Source organism: Athene noctua, chromosome 23 (assembly GCF_965140245.1).
Source record: "Athene noctua chromosome 23, bAthNoc1.hap1.1, whole genome shotgun sequence".
Classification (NCBI taxonomy): domain Eukaryota; kingdom Metazoa; phylum Chordata; class Aves; order Strigiformes; family Strigidae; genus Athene; species Athene noctua.
In genome coordinates this window covers 2,189,259-2,204,946 of record NC_134059.1, presented here as the reverse complement: position 1 = coordinate 2,204,946, position 15,688 = coordinate 2,189,259, and the positions used below count along the sequence as shown (strand labels likewise).

General features: G+C 50.6%; 1 protein-coding gene across 2 annotated transcripts; it reads right to left on the bottom strand.

The window, feature by feature from the left end:
• Window positions 1–9,319: 9,319 nt before the first annotated feature.
• On the bottom strand, window positions 9,320–13,257 carry RABIF (RAB interacting factor). 2 transcript variants are annotated; one of them, XR_012635080.1, is made up of 3 exons: window positions 13,073–13,257; window positions 11,052–12,941; window positions 9,320–10,961 (listed from the first exon to the last, which is right to left on the bottom strand). XR_012635080.1 is itself a non-coding variant. In XM_074925657.1 (2 exons), the coding sequence occupies exons 1-2, from the start codon at window positions 13,247–13,249 to the stop codon at window positions 12,702–12,704; spliced, it is 417 nt and encodes a 138-aa protein (XP_074781758.1). In that variant the 5' UTR covers window positions 13,250–13,257; the 3' UTR covers window positions 9,321–12,701. The 2 variants fall into 2 exon arrangements, 1 of the variants encoding a protein (XP_074781758.1); XM_074925657.1 differs by having other exon boundaries at window positions 9,321–12,941.
• Between the last annotated feature and the right edge of the window lie 2,431 nt (window positions 13,258–15,688).

Genomic DNA, 15,688 nt, shown 5'->3' with positions numbered 1-15,688 from the left:
AATCTGTTCTGTCATGCTGCATCAGCTGCAATAAAGCTTCATTCACTGGGCTTCAGCGTGCTTCTCACATGGCGTAAAAGGAAAAGGGGGCATCAAGAAAGCAGGACCACGCCATTGGCACTTCAAGCTGAGTTTGCCCCAGTGTGTCTTTCCATAGTTGATGCACTGACAAGGAGTAACCCAGTCTTCCAGAAGCTTGTGTTGTTGCATACCTGGAAAAACATTTCTTGGGGACTGAAATGTGTCTGATTTAGTCTGACTGAACAATAACATCAAGTCCAAGGGGCTGTCATGTACCCAGGATTTCTTGTACCTTTACCTGATGGAGATTATTTCTTCATGCAGCATGAGAATTTTTTACATTTGTCCAGGATTTCTCTGTCTGGTAATACTATCAAGACCCACAGAGCACAGACTTTGGCTGCATACCATCTATTCAGTGAATATGATACTTTCAGAAAATACTGGACTTGCTCTGTATTTGTGATAAAGTCTGTAGCTTCACAGTGGGTCTGTGGGGATTCTTGAGGGTTTTGGATGAAAATTCTTTGAATGTATAACTATGCAGCTCTTGCTTTCTGTTCTTTCTCACACGTGTTGGACAAATAATGGGTGCACATTCACTTATATCAGTGAACTCCTAAAAATGTGATAACCTTAACCCTATGTCTGTCTGCTCACTACCTGCCTGTGCCAGGTTTGAGATGACCTGGGATTTCCACACATATTTTCCAGCACTCAGATTGACAACGGCAACATGCTGTGTGTATTTCAGTGAGGTGTTCACTCCTCCTCCTTCCCAGGTCACAGAAAACTCATCTGGGTGTGAGGATTGATGAGTGCATGTGCACAGCTAGAGTAAAATGCTCAGATTTCATCACTGAGGGGACAGTGCTTTACCAAGACTTCGTTTTTTCAGGTTCATCTCCCCTCCAAGTGCAAATCCATTTTATTTCAAATATCCATCCTCAGTCCTGGTGCTTCACCCTAGATTTATTCTGGCTCCTTTATGAAGGCCAGAAAACCAAATCCAGATGCCTGTTTGGAAAACTCCTACATAACAACAGGGCAGACAAGGGTGAGACTAGATGGGGGCTCTGCATGTCCCTGGGCAGTGCAGTTTTTCCTGCTCTAGTTAAGTCGTACCCTGTGGCCACCAGCTTTATGCCCTGAGATGTTTCAGCCCATTTTGGGCCAGGGTCAGGAGGGTACCTGATCACCTTGGTCCTTGGTCTTCAGGGATGGGTTTTATTCTGTGGCTCAGAATGACTCTTGCAGGCTCTAATATAATTGATTTTATTAATTTAAAGTCTATATGCAACATCTGGAGCTGACGCTGGATGTTGGCTGGGATCTGGTGAAGGGACGTGGAGTGCTCACAGCAGCTTACAGCAGGAAGTAGCATGTTGCAACAGCCAGTTCCTTAACATGGATTTCACCTTCTGATACAATGAATTGCATAACCCAAGCGAGTGGGGACAGATTCAGTCATTCCTCTCACCTCTCTCCCATTGCAGCAGGATACAGCTGCGGCTTGCTGCAGCCTTTATGGCCACCTGCTCATGACTCCCTGTGTCATTTGCCATCTAAAATCTTATTTCTTAGCTCCCAGACACTAGCATTACCCCATGTACTTTCATTCTTTGCTCCCTTTCTTTCCTCATCGCTTTTCACAAAATGAGCACCCAGGTTTTCTCTTGGACAGGTCAGGTTAATTGCACCAGGAAAACACATGGTTGGGGTTGGGGACAGGGCTGAGTTTCAGAGCAGGGGAAGGTGTAATGTAGTTAATCATTCACAAACATGGCCCCTTCCTTTCCTGGAGCAGGACCCAGCAGAAGGTTCTTGATTCCCAAGCAGGGATCGATCGATGTGCGCACAAGGGGGTTGTTCTAAGCGAGGGCCCTCGCTGATCCCGGGTGCATCTGTCACAGGCTGACACAGGAGCAATTAGTGCTAGGCTGAATGTTTGTGCCATTGAGTTGCTGTGGCGTGTCCCTTTGCATTGCTAATACCTCCTGGCTGTTTCGGTGGTGTGACAGAGAACAAGAGGTTCATTTTAGATAGGTGTGTTTTAATCGGGGGGGTGACTATCCACATGAGTAAGTTGCTAAGGACATAAATGTAAGAAGAGTCCCACTGGATCAGACATATGCCCGCTGAGCTCAGTATTATTTTCTAGTGGTGGCTCATAGCAAATGCCTTGGGAAGTATGTAGAAGAGGGGCAGAGTAACAGCATCACCACCCCAAGATATTCTCCCCACCTTCAGAGATTCCTGTCTCAGAGAATTCCTGAATCACTAGCCTGTATTTTCTCATCCCAAACTATCATCTGGCTACAGGTTTTTGCTTGTCTGTTTTATCCTCCCCCACTCCCCACAAGTAGCTGAATGCCTTGCCAGGGTCTGTGAAAGTAACAGAGAGTCTCCTCCTGGATTTGGGGTCCTGTATTGTTATAGGAGCAGGTATTTCTTAGTGTTGGCAAAGAATTCCTTCCAAATTGTCTTGACAGGATTCTTCATGTATTTTGGTTTTGCTTTAATCTTCCTTTGCAATGCTGGGTGCAGTTCACTTGGGATCATCTGATCTGGTCTAATCCTCCCCCTCTAGAAGACAGGCCTGACCCCTTGCCTGGGGGCAGCTTGCTATGGCCTTTTATGGGGCCTCCTATTGCACAGCCCCAACCTTCGCCTGTTGCAAAATACACCCTCAGCTCTGCAGAGGCTGGAGAGGGACAAGGTTCCTGACATCAAGTAAAGTAGCACCTTCAGTAGCCTTCTGGAGAGGTGGAAAGGGAAGAGAAACAGGGATTTTGTTCTTTTTTTCACTGTAGACTGGGAAGGGAATGGCAGGTAAGGAAAACTGTTGTAGAAAGCCTAGCTAGCAAGGATGATGAAAACCAGTACCTTCCCATACCGTGTGATGAGATTTTTAGTTGGTTTAGCACTGGCTGTGGTTGCGTACTGCCTAAACTAGCTCATCTGGCCATTCAGGTCTGGATGTCGCCCATGGACCGCATTGTCAGTAGTCCATAGCTGCATGAGCAGACAGCACAGTGTCCTTTTCTGCTGGAATGTATTGATGTGAACTAAATGAATCATGGAAATCGATAGAAGACAACCAGAATGGAATGCTTTTTATGCGAGATGAGTTTAAAATCAGAAACCATTGCAGCGCTCTCTGTAGACCTCTCCCTGCAGGGTCACCCTGCAGCAGGAGGTATGTACACAGCAGATTTCCATTTCCTCAGCAAGTTCAATATCAACAAGCCCTGCCCCCAAAGGGAGGCAAACCCTGCTCCGTGGGGGTAGGGCCCTGCAAAGGAACTGCCTGGGCAAGTGGAGGTGCACCCGGCTGCCTGGCATGCGTGGCTCTGCGTGGGACGCTGCAAACCTCGTGACGGATCAGGTCCTATCTCTGGGCTTTGATTGCGGTGTAAGATGTTTATCCCATCACACATACCTGTGCATTTCATCTCAAGAGCTGCATGCAGCAGAGGAACAATTTGGAGAGAATGTACAACAGGTGGAAATGCTTAATCCACTGATCTCAGAGCAAACCTCCATGGGAGGACATGGATTTTCCATGAGAGTTTTTGGAATGTTTGCTGGGTGCCGAGAAATACCTTTCATTTAGAGCTGAAAACTATCCAACTAGACAGGGCTGAATTAATTTCTGACCCCTGTTCCAGATGGGCTGGAGATACTTAAATATGGGAATGGTGAGTGCAGAAGACATAGGTAGAGTAGTTCGTACAAGGCAACTCCTCTCCTGAACACCAAACGTGCAATAGGCATATCTCTAATTATATGATTATACCCAGCTTATACCTGGTCCTCCCCCTGCAGGGAGTGTCAAAATAAGTGGAAGGATGTGCTTGAGTTGCCAGATTGGAACCCCAGAGGGCTGGGCTCTGCTTTTGTTTTGTGAGATTTCCTACGTGATAGTCAGCAGAACTACAGCAGAATGTATGTACACAAGAGATTAACATTTCACGAGCAAGTTTATTATCAGCATTCTCTACCTTGATCATTTGACTTTGTAACTTTAATGTGCTATTAGCATGGCTTCTTCTAGGTAATCCTTAAATAAGATCCGGGGTTTAATGACTTTAAATACATTCCCTGTTTTAAAATCTTACGTTATTTGTTCTTCCAACTGTTATAATCCTGCTCCTGCAAGCACGGACTTGACTACCTGCCCTATTTTTTCGTTCTCTGCAAGTCCACATTGCAGGAGCTGCTTCCATTCCCTGCTTGTTTTAAATGCTACTTCAGCCCTGACTATCACACAGTTTCTCTTCCCTGACTGCTTCCCTGCTGGTCTGTGGTGACAAACCTCCATCTGACATTTGTCGAAGCTGAAACAGCTTCTCCATCAAGTCCACTTATTTTTTCTTTGCTTTACAATTAAAAGGCCTTCTAAATTAGTCACCTCTTCACTGTGCCATCACTGTATTGTGAGTGCTGGTGGGTACCCCTCTGTCTCAGATTATGTCAGACTTTGGTAACTGTATTGCCTGTATTGGTTAAACTTCTTGGTCCAGGTTCTGTTCGTTACTTGGGAGTAAACTGATCCTAGCCTACAAATTTTATTGTGTTCTCCACCACTAACTTCTGGTTTAGGTACTGAAAATATACCTTGTCCTGTGCTGATACAATAATTGGCCTCTTTTTGTGTGGGTAACTAAAATCACCCATTAGACTGGATGTCTCTCGCTGGGAAGTTAACCTTCTTCCTCTGGTTAGGCAGCAGCACCATCTGCCAATGTTTGGACATTCCTACTTATACTGATTCTTTGCTGCATGGTCCTTTTGACCAAGAAACCAGTTAGCTGATGGTGCAGTTAGTGAATGTGGCAAACAGTTCACATCCTGTACTGGTTTTGGCTGGGATATGGATACAGTTCTTCATAGTAGCTTGTATGGGGCTGTGTTTTGGATTTGTGTTGGAACAGTGTGGATAACGCAGGGATGTTTTAGCTATTGTTGAGCAGTGCTTACACAGTGTCAAGGCCTTTTCTGCTCCTCACCCCACCTCACCAGTGACAGGGCTGGGGGTGCATGGGAGGGGACACAGCCGGGACAACTGACCCCAGCTGGCCAAAGGGATAGTCCAGGCCAGATGATGGCATGTTCCCCCAAAAAACTGGGGGGTGGAGGGTGCCAGGATCTGCTGTTGCTCGGGGACTGGCTGAGCAGTGGTTGGTGGTGAGCAATTGCTTTCTTTTGCATCACTTGTTTTTCTCCAGTTGTATTTTCCTCTTTGTTGTTTTTTTTTTTCTTACTTTTTAAGAAACCCTTATTCATAATTATTAAATTGTCTTTATCTTAAGCCACAAGTTTTTCTCACTTTTACCCTTCTGATTCTCCCCCCATCCCACTGCAGGGGAGTGAGCAAGTGGCCATGTGGTGCTTAATTGCCAGCCGGGGTTAAAACACAACATATCCATAGTCCAGAGATGCCCCTGGCAGGGCTGTATCCATCCGTGATGGGCAGGCAGCATGGTTTGGGTGAAGTGTCACAGATCTCAGTCAGTTCTTGCCACCTTAAGTGCATACAGGGTGGTTTTAAAGAGAATACCATTCCCTGTTGACCAGTGAAGCAGGTAGGGGCATACTCCTCTGCAGACTGTCTCAGATCCCCCATGAACTCGTGGTGACACTGACCGATTGCAGAGGAGCATCAGAACAGAGCTGAGTGTTCACTTACCCACAGCCCTGACGAGCTGAATGCACTGTGAGTTCTGACTCAGCCTAAGAGCTGCAGGGGGTGCAGTGACCTGCTGAGGGGTGCATGTACAAGGCAGAATGGCTTTGCAGGTGCAATGCAGGACTCCCACTACAACCAGTGCACCCAGTTCAGCACTGCACTGGCCTTATGGTGCAGCTGCATATGGCAACGTCTCTTCACTGACATTTCTGCCAACATTAATTAAACATGTTGGGCTGGATCAGCACTACAAATCTGGTCTGGAAGGCTGGGAATGCCAAGAAGTAGAGCTGGAGGGTCTCAGTAAACAGAACCTGCACTTCATGCTGTGCTGCTCTGAGTATGTGCAGCAGCAGGCACTGTGGCATTGCCTTTCCCAAAATCAGCAGCTGTGTCTCGGGCACAGGCCAGCTGCACAGACATTGCCTTTTGGTGCTGTCTGGTTTCCCACAGAAATCCCCAAATCTGAGCAGGGGCCTGAAGAGAAGGGATGGAACCAGATGCCCCTGAGTGGTGCTGGCATCATGGGGGCCTTGTGGAGCATTGGCACCAGAGCCAAACAGGGGGACCTGTGGCTGCAGCAGGGATCGAGCTGCCAAAGTCACTGAGCCTTCAAACTGCTGCGGACACCTGCAGCTACAGCTCTCAGTCCTGGTTGTTCCTTGTCAGAGGAGGTTCCTCCCACTGGTGTCTGAAGCTGCTCCTTTCTCCAAGCATCTTCCCTCCTCAGGACTTGGGTCCTGTGTTTGCAGAGTCCCAGCACTTCTGGCCTCCTGCTCTTTTTGGTGCTAGCCCCTTGGACCTGCCACAGTTTGACAGAGAACTGAGTCCTGCCTGTTTTAGAGGAGTCACAGCCTGCTCCCTCCCCAGCAAAGCACGAGGCAGCAAGTTTTTGCAGCCACATCCTCCTGCTCCATTGCCAGAGATTCCAAATTAAGCCGGGATTCTGCAACGAGCTGCCGTCTGGCTGTTTGCCATGGAAAGAGCATGCTGTTAACAGTGTTCCAGGCAGCGTGCAGAGCCAGCTGCTGGAGGAGGGGAAGGATACCTGTGCTGACACGGCTTTGCTTATTTTCCCTTGCTCTCAGGGCATCTCTTCCAGCTGGGTTTGAACAATGGCAGAAGGTGATTCCTGGCAGCACTCAGACAAGAGCACTCTGCCTCTGCACGTACAGCCATTAAGGCTGGCAACTGTCTCCCTTCCTTCGGGGGAATTCGGAGACTCCTGGAAGATGGAGCACATGAAAGGGGGAGCAGAAGCACAGCTGAGCATACACACACTCCCTGCTGCTTCCCCAGCGAGGAGCAGCATGGAGAAAAACATCCACGCAGGGAACTCTCCAGCGCAGCTTCTCGCCCCAGGGACATGTGGCTCCTATCGACGCCACAAATTGCCCTGAAAGACTTTTCAAGGACAGACTTTGCCTGCAGTTCTGTCCTGTCCTGCCAGACTGAAGGCAGGCTGCTGGAAAAAACACAGCTCTGGCTCTTTTGCTTTGGCCTCCTCTGGCGGCTGAACGGCAGCTGCTTTGGTCAGAACATGCCCCACTTTCAGGCCCAACTGTATTTATGAGATTACAGCCTGCCTCGGGCTGTTCCCCCCCACCCCACCCTACACAGAAGGGAAGGGTAACCATGTCCTTCTCCATGCAGAAGCTGGCTCCGAACAGTTCATATTTTAGCTGAAGACAAAACCAAAGCCCCTAGGAACTGACCATGTGATGATCAAGAGATAATATCCTCTGCCACAAGCTGTTTCCACACAGGGAACTGTCTCAGATTGTCTATTAAGACTTTCTCTTAAAAAGATGAATAGCAGCAACCCCGAGGTTGGACTGTGCCACTCTAGATTAAATTTTATGAAAGATGCAAGAAACAATTTTTCCAGAGCGTCCCTCTCAGGAGATGGAAGTGTTATCTCAGTGACCCAGGAACGTGCTCACTCTTCCTCAGTGATTGCATTTAGGGAGCAAAGCACTTGATTTTTACTCTGTGCACAGCCAGATATTTTCAGACACCAGTGCGCTTCCTCTGAGACGCACTCCTGCGAAGAGAGCCTCGGCTTCTCTCGCTCATCTGGGGGATGCAGCCCCACAAGTTCAGTAACTCTCATCTGGAGTGCTAGGCTCCCAGCTCCCTCTGCTCTACCCTCACCAACACAAAAAGGTCCAGCTGCACTTGCAAGAGAGCTGCACTTTAAGAACCTGGCTGATTCACAACTCAGCACAAAAGTATTTATGATGAAACGTATAACAGAAATTACTGGTTAAAAGGAGCATAAAGCTGGCTTTTATCAAAGCCCTCATTTTCTCTTTGCACTTTTATGGCAAGTTCCACTCATTTGCTGTGGTTTCCTTCTGTGTCCCCCAGCAGCTGCAAAATACTCGGTGGTTTAGTGTTTGATTCTAGGGTTTGGCCTTTATTAACCTGGCTTTGCAGGAGGCAGGGAAGAGTTTCCCTGCACCATTTGTTGAAGGACCCCGAAGCTATTTCCTCTCTATTGTTTCCTTTCCTCCTACTTTTCTTGTTCCCGACATGGAGCGTAATGTCAGGCATGTAAAATGACCTTCAGAGAATAATCATAATAGATTTCCGATATCCCTCCTCTCCCAAACACCCATGCATTGTAGAAGGTGCCTGTGCTGGTACGGCAGTATCTGTTCACACAGCGTCACAGTTCTGCTCTGTGGCACTGGTGGTTTAGAGAAATAACCAAGGCAAGATATGTAGATGTAACACCAAAAATACCTCTCTTAGCAAAACTGGCCTTCTTTTTATCAATCCTTTCTGAATCCTTTCACTGTTTTTCTCAATCTTTTCTGGACTCTGCTGAGCTCCTCATCTCCATACACGATGGCAGTGGGTTCCGCAGACAGCCTGAGCTGCAGGTATTGCAGAGATTGTTACCTTAAGCCCTCCTGGCTTGCCTACATGAGGACTAGCTGAACTGCGGGGCTCTAGAACGCAGCAGGAAGGCAAACAGCAAAGTCCTCCTCTAAGCTATTACTTCAAAGTCCACATTGTCATAACTGCTCTGCCAAAGAGTTCTGTGAAGTGATGAGCAATCACAGACAGAGCTTGGGTGTTGTCAAGCCCAGAAACAAAGACCATTTTGCTGACTTGCAGAAATACGGAAAGAGGGGCCCTTAAATTCCAATCCCTGCTCCAAGCACTGCTTACCTATTTCAGTGAAACACAATTTAGGGAAGGAAAAGTGTGTATGTGACCTCTTCACAAGGGACAACTTGTGGCACAGGACAGTTCAGCTGATCTTACAGCCTCCTGCTGCTGAAAATAGGAAGCCCTTCATCCTGCCATTGCCTCCTGATTATCTCACATAGGCTGCAGAGCTCAAACTCCCATGTTTCAACCTAGCAGTCCAAGAAAAGAAGCTTTACACTAAGTTAGCAAATTGAACAGTCTCAGCAAAGGGTTCAGCAGCTGTCTTGCGGGAGAAGTTTGGGTGGGAAAACGAGCTGAGAGGTGAAGTTACACAAGGTGTCAATGTCAGCCTAAGCCCACACCATGGTTTTGGGGCTGTGAACCAGTCTCAATACCTGAGTCAGCGTGGAGTATGATTTGTTTTTAACCATCCTAAATACATTTTTATTTGTGATATATAAACACCTAACCAATACAAACAGGCATACCTTAAGTCCAGACTGGGAAGCAATCAGACAAAACTGTTATTAGTTCTTACCCAAAAGCAGCACTGAGGCAAGGCCCCAGGTGCTGGAGGTTTTGTGTCCTGCCATGCACAGTCCTCACCCACCTCGCTGGTGGGATTGGCTGGTGCGAGGGGAGCAGGTTCATTACTGTTCCCTCTCTTGGCAGTGCTACAGCTTAACACGGAATGGGTCTTATGAGTAGTCTATGCAGCTATTTATGCAGAAGAATTAATTTTCATATTAATTTTAAAGCATCCTGCATGTGGAAATAAGGGCTTCTGCTCTGTCTTGATGTGGATGATACAGAAAGACAGCCTGCAAGATGAGCATTAACAGGTTTTATGTAAGCACTTCCCATACCTGAAGGTTGGCTCTTGTCTATCCTTTCCCTGTAAGTTCCTGTGGGCAACTGGAACAGTTTTTCAACACTAGAAGTAGTGAAAATATTATGTTTATTCGTGAGACTATTAGAATTTTTATTAGCTTTCATTAACACAAAAACGGTTCAGCACTTCCTTAGATGCTCCCCAATGTGATGCTGCTGTTTGTTGCATAAACACAGCAGACCTTCCCCCTAAGGCGGGGTTTGCTGACTGCAGACATTTCTCCTCTAAAGCTCGGTTAACACCACAGTGGTGGAACTCCCTGGGCTCAAATTCCACAAAGTGATGCCTCCTTTTCCCTCTTCACCATTCCCGCCGCCCCCCCCCCCCAATTCTCACCTCACCTCTCAGGATATGAATTAGCCCAGGTGATGGGCTCCTAAGCATCAGCAAGCTGCAGAGCTCTACTGTGTGGCTGCCCCTTCACTGGCACCAGGTCCCTGCCTTGGACTTCAAGGGTGTTTCTCATGGCTTCTCCAAGCTGCAGCAAGCCAAGATCCTACCTGAGGTTGTAAGATTCCACGATCTCATGGTACAAAAGTTTCCTCTTGTGAATTCCCAACAGACCGTACATTACTCCTTAACATTTCCACAACCTGTGCGATTCTACTTTCTATTTAAGAGCCAGCAGAAACCAAACCTGGATCCCATGGAGGATGTATCCCTTCAGCACACCTCTCCTCTCAGAGCAGCTTTCATTACTCACCATCACTACTGTGCACGGAAGTGGATTCAAATCACTGCTGTACTGATGTGAAGACAGCCTTTGACCCGAGGTCTCCCATCTCTCCAGGAAGCGTTCCAGTGACTGGGAAAAGCTGCCACCACCACCTCAGCTCCATCCCAGTGCCGCCCACTGACAACTCCACAATATCAGGAATCCACATGTACCATATTTTTGAGAAGTGTCATTTACTCAGTGTTAATCAAGCTGCTATTCACAAGGCTGTTCTGCAGAGTGGTGTCTCCAGAATGAAGCTACTGTGCAGCACATTTTATATTTTAGTAACACAGACTATAATCTAGGTATTACAGATTAAAACACACTCCCTAATAGACAACAATCTAAGTGAAAGTGTGAAATTAAAGTGGTGTGATCCCACAATCTTCTTGTGCCTGTGTGGAACCCAAATGAGGCTCTCCTTGCCCTTCTGGGTGTACTTCCTTGATGGACCTGTTCAGTTACTGGGCTTAGAGCTAAAAGACAAGAAGGGGAGGAGGAAAGAAGCAGTTTTCATGTGAAATGTCCATCTGACACATTTAACAAGGACACAGCACAAGACTCACCTCCTACCCAAGTGAGAGCCTTAATCACCAGACTATGGAATTGTGCCTCTCTCCCTCCAGTTGGTAAATCCTGACTGCCCACAGCAGAGGTTTCTGACAGAGCAGCCCCAGAACAGTCAACATCTTGGTTGTTCTACATTAAGGCAGAGTCTCCAAATCTTAAAAGTGCAGGTGCTCAAGCACTGGAAGAAGGACTTGTTTCTCCCTCACTTGCTGTCAGGATGCCTTTCTGGAAAAACGACCACATTTCCCAGAAAGTGCATCGGAAGTGCCTGCTTTACAGACTCCTGCCAGCAAAACAGTTTAGTAGAAGAGTGAGGAAAAGGACTGTCCCACAGCCATGTGGCAGCAACACTGCTAATCTTGAAGTACAACCAATTCTGATTTTGGTGGCAAACACAACTTCATCATCCCAGCACAATGACAGTTGTGCCTTTATAGCTGCATTGGTACCAAAAGTGTTTATTAGCACAGTATCTTGATACACCTCCTGCAGAAAGGCATACCCTCTGTGACCCAGGATGTGACTGTAAAGCTGCTGTATTATTCATACAGGGGTTTGCAAATGGAGAATGCAAACTGGACCAAAAGATACAGTGAAAACCATGGCTGCTGCAGCCTCCTTCAATTTTCCATCAATCAGCTTTGTGCCCATCTTTTCAAAGGCAGAGAACAAAACTGGACACAATATCCCAGCACTGCTCCTACCAGCTGCTTTACAGAAGAGAAATTCCTTCCCAACTTCTCTGTTTAATTCACACACGGCTGTTTTGACATTCTTCAGCACTGAGACACACAGTCACTGGACACTGCTTGTCCAATGAGTCAAATCCTTTTCGAGTTGGAATCTCTTCATTCTTGTTGCCTGGCAATGCTATGATCTTGCACATTGGTCTTTATTTGCCACTCTACCAGCCTGTCCGCAAACTCTACCGGTATCTTACTTTATTTCCAAGTACTCAGTTAATAAAACTGCATACAGTGTTAGTTAAAATGCCTTACACACACTTCAGGTGCCATATACTCTTACATGGTACAGCTGTCAGGTAGGATGAGGTTTTAGAGAACCTAAACGTTAGGGTTTGGGGCAGGGAACAGTTCTTCTGAAAATCAACAGAAGATACAGCTTAAACCCTGTAACTGCTTTGGCTGTAGTTCAGATAATTTAAGCAGCCACGATGATTCAATGCAACAGTCCTGTCCTCCCCTTGCCCTTGTGCCAGCACCCACATTTACATGGCTGTGTCCCAAACTGATCAGCCTGAAAGACACCTTAGCACACTGGAAAAACAGCAGCCACACAAGGAAGAAGTGAGAGAGCAGCCAGGCAGTGGCGGATCAAGCTGTTTGGCAAAACGGTGATGGTGAGCTGTGCCTGCAGGTCACCGGGACCCTCCCACCACTGACATCCTTCCCATGTGGGCTCAGGTGAGGAGCTGGCTGGGCCAGTGCTCTGCTTCTTGGTCTGTGGATCCGGGCTGTGGGGTGACCAGCTGGGCTGTAGGTCAGGCAGGCCGTGGGTAGGCGCGCTGTGGGGCAGCCGGGCCAGGGGCTGCCAACCGGCGAGGCTGCGGGTGGCCAAGCCGCGGTCCGTCTGCCGGGCCTCGGCACAGTCTGTCGCCGTCCCCGGCCCAGGCGGCAGCGCCGGTGTCACTCGTGGGCCACGCGCTCCAGCGCCACGTAGAAGCTGTCCTTGTCGTCGAGGCAGTGCCAGCCGATGGGCCCCGCCTCGCAGTCGGCGCACACCAGGAACTTGACGTTGCCCACGTCGCGGGTGAAGCCCACGTTCTCGAAGGAGAACATGTCGCGCACCAGCCAGTGCTCCCGCACCACGTCCCCGCCGCCGCCCGCCGCCGCCGCCGCCTTCTTCCTCATGGCGGGCAGGAGGAGCTGCGGGAGACACGGCGTCACCGCCCCGCCCGCAGGGGGCGCCCGCCCCGCCCCGCCCTCGGGGGGCGCCTCTCGCTCCCGCCCGCCCGCCGCCTCCCTCAGCGCCCTCCCTGCCCCCCGCATCCCGGTACCTCACGGCGGGCGAAGGTGGCGGCGCCGGGCAGCAGCACCCGGGACCCGCAGCGCTGGCACAGCACCGCCTTCAGATTCCGGCCCTGCGCGCACACCAGCTCGCCCGAGCCCGGCGCGGCGGCCGCGGGAGGCGGAGGCGCCGCCGCCGGCTCCATCCCGGCGCAGGCCGCCGCCATGGCCGCGCAGGCGCGCTGGGGGCCGCCGCGGCCCGAGGGGCGGGGCCATGGCGCTGACGTCACGGCGCCGTGCGCACGCGCGGCCCCGGGGGCTGACATGGCGGCCGGCGGCTGCCCACGGGCTCGGGCCGCGGCCCAGCGAGCTCCGCCGGCGGGGACCCGCTGCCGCCCGCCCCCGGCAGCCGCCGTGCGGGGAGACCGCGAGGCCTGAGTAGTCCCCGGGTTCCTGCCTCCGGGGCTGGGGGCCGGCGGCCGGCTCGGCCTCGCCGCCAGCCCCTCGCGAGCCGCTGTGGAGGCCGCTCAGCTGAGGCTTGCGGGAGGCCGGGGGGGCCCCGACAAACCTCCCGTCCCCGCTCTGCAGGGGGAGGGCGGCGCGGGCCGAGCAGCGGTGCGGTGCGGTGCGAGGATCCCTGCGTGCAGCCGGGCTGTGCCGCGAGCTGGGGGCGAACAGTTGGCAGCGGCAGTCTGTCTGTCCGCCGGCCCCTCAGGGACAGTCAGTGCCCGGGCACGGGGCTCTGGCGCTGCTTGGCTTCTGTTACAGCAGTCAGAGAAAGCGGAGGGAGCTCAGCTGATGCTGGACAAAGGGAAATAGGAAGCTGCTGCACATATTTTGGATGTAGTGATTGCATCACTATTTCTGAGAGCCTGAGCTGTGCTCTTTCCTGCAGCACACAGCAGCTCACTTAACTGCTTGGTCCTGAGGGAAGCCCCTGAAAAATGGGGAAGGAGAGGGGAAGAGTGCACTGAAAGGGGCAGGGTGCTGTCATTTGGAGCTAAATGGCTTCCAGGAGAGGAAAGCAGAGTTCAGCCGGACCCTGGGAAAAGCAAGAGGCTGTGCTACTGCTTAGAGGCAGCAGTGCCGGAGATGAGGTCCTGGGGCTCAGGTGGCTCAGGCTTGCTCTTCACTGAGCACCTTTGAGGTGCTGTGGCTTTGTGCTGATCTCAGGACCTGCTGCTAGCAGCCCGCTCTTAGCGCTGTTGGAAAGATTGAAGCAGGCCTGTTGATTGTAGCCACTGCTTCTTTAGGGGGTAATAAAACAGGTTCCAGGAGAGCCCCGATTCTTGCTTTTCCCACACCCTTTACTGTAACTACACGCCATTCTCCCGCTACCTTGCTGTTTCCCAACTGCTGCTCCCAAAAACTCTCAGGAGAATCCAGCAATAGAGACTGAAGTATTAAAGATACAGGATTCATCAGCAATCCTGCTGCTCACCTCAGGCTCCAGCCTGGGCAATCGCAGTCTTGAATGCCACATCGTTGGCCTCAGCTCTGCTCCCTGCCATGAGCTGCAAGGTGAGTGAAGCAGGTCGGTGTTTGTGAGGCAGGAGCAGCGTATGGGGCATCTGGGTGCGTGCTGAGGAGCCAGAGCAGGGCTGGTGGAGCCAAAAGGGGAGCAGATGCAATAAGGGTGGTGTGAAGCACAGCAACACCCACCACAAGCAGCTCTGGGGCACCCGCTGCTCAAAAGCCAGTCAGACAAACCAGCTGCAGAAAGGTGGTGATTTGCCCCAGAGGCAACAAATTTGGCTGGTGGCTGAGCAGGAGCCGGGGTGTCCCTGCGCACTGAGGAGCTGCGCTGGGGTGGGGACTTTGTCCCCGCTGCGGTTCGGTGACACCCTCGGTGAGATGAAGGGGCTGAGACTTGGTCCTGTCTTCGCTGCAGCACAGTGACTTCCCCTGACGACTGGTGACAGAAGGGCCTTGGCTGAGCTGTGCTGGAATGCTGCGGGGAGCAAAGAGGACATTTTTATACAACCTCGGACCTGCTGTCTCCAAATCCTGCCCTGAGCAGCTTTGTTCAGCTTTGCTGCTGTAAAGCACTGGACAGAGGCAGCACATTTATCTGTAGAGGAGGTTTTGTGCTGTCGAGTTTCCCCTGACAGGGAAGTGTCCTTCCATGGGGTTTGGTGCCTGTAGCACATGAGAGGGTTCCCTGCAGCTCAGCAGTTCCCTGCTGTCACACTGCAGGAGCTCCCTGCAGGAACGGGCAGTGCCCAACAGCAGCTGGGGACAGACACTCAGATCTGCTCCACAGCTAGAGCAGCTCAGGGGCCCAGAGAGATCACAGCATTTCTGTGCTTGGAGATACTCTGCTCAGTGAAACAAGGTCCTGAAAATCTGATCCAAACTGGATCTTCTCCAAGCAGGATTATAGACCACCAGATTCCCTCCCCCAACTGCAATTATTCTTCAATTCTGTGATTTCTTCTTGCAAAGTGCAAACACCACTTTTACAAAAAAAGGCACAGCGAAGGTGCCCTGGAGCCCGGACACCAGCCCTGCTCAGGGAGTGTGCTGTGTCCTGAGAGCCACTGTTCTGGGTGCACTGAGGACCCCAGCAGCAAGAGTCTGGTTCAGTTTCACTTATCCCCCTCCAGAACTTCAAAGCCAACGAATGTGTCTCTTCTGCCTCCTGTGATCAGCCAAGGGAAGTGCTG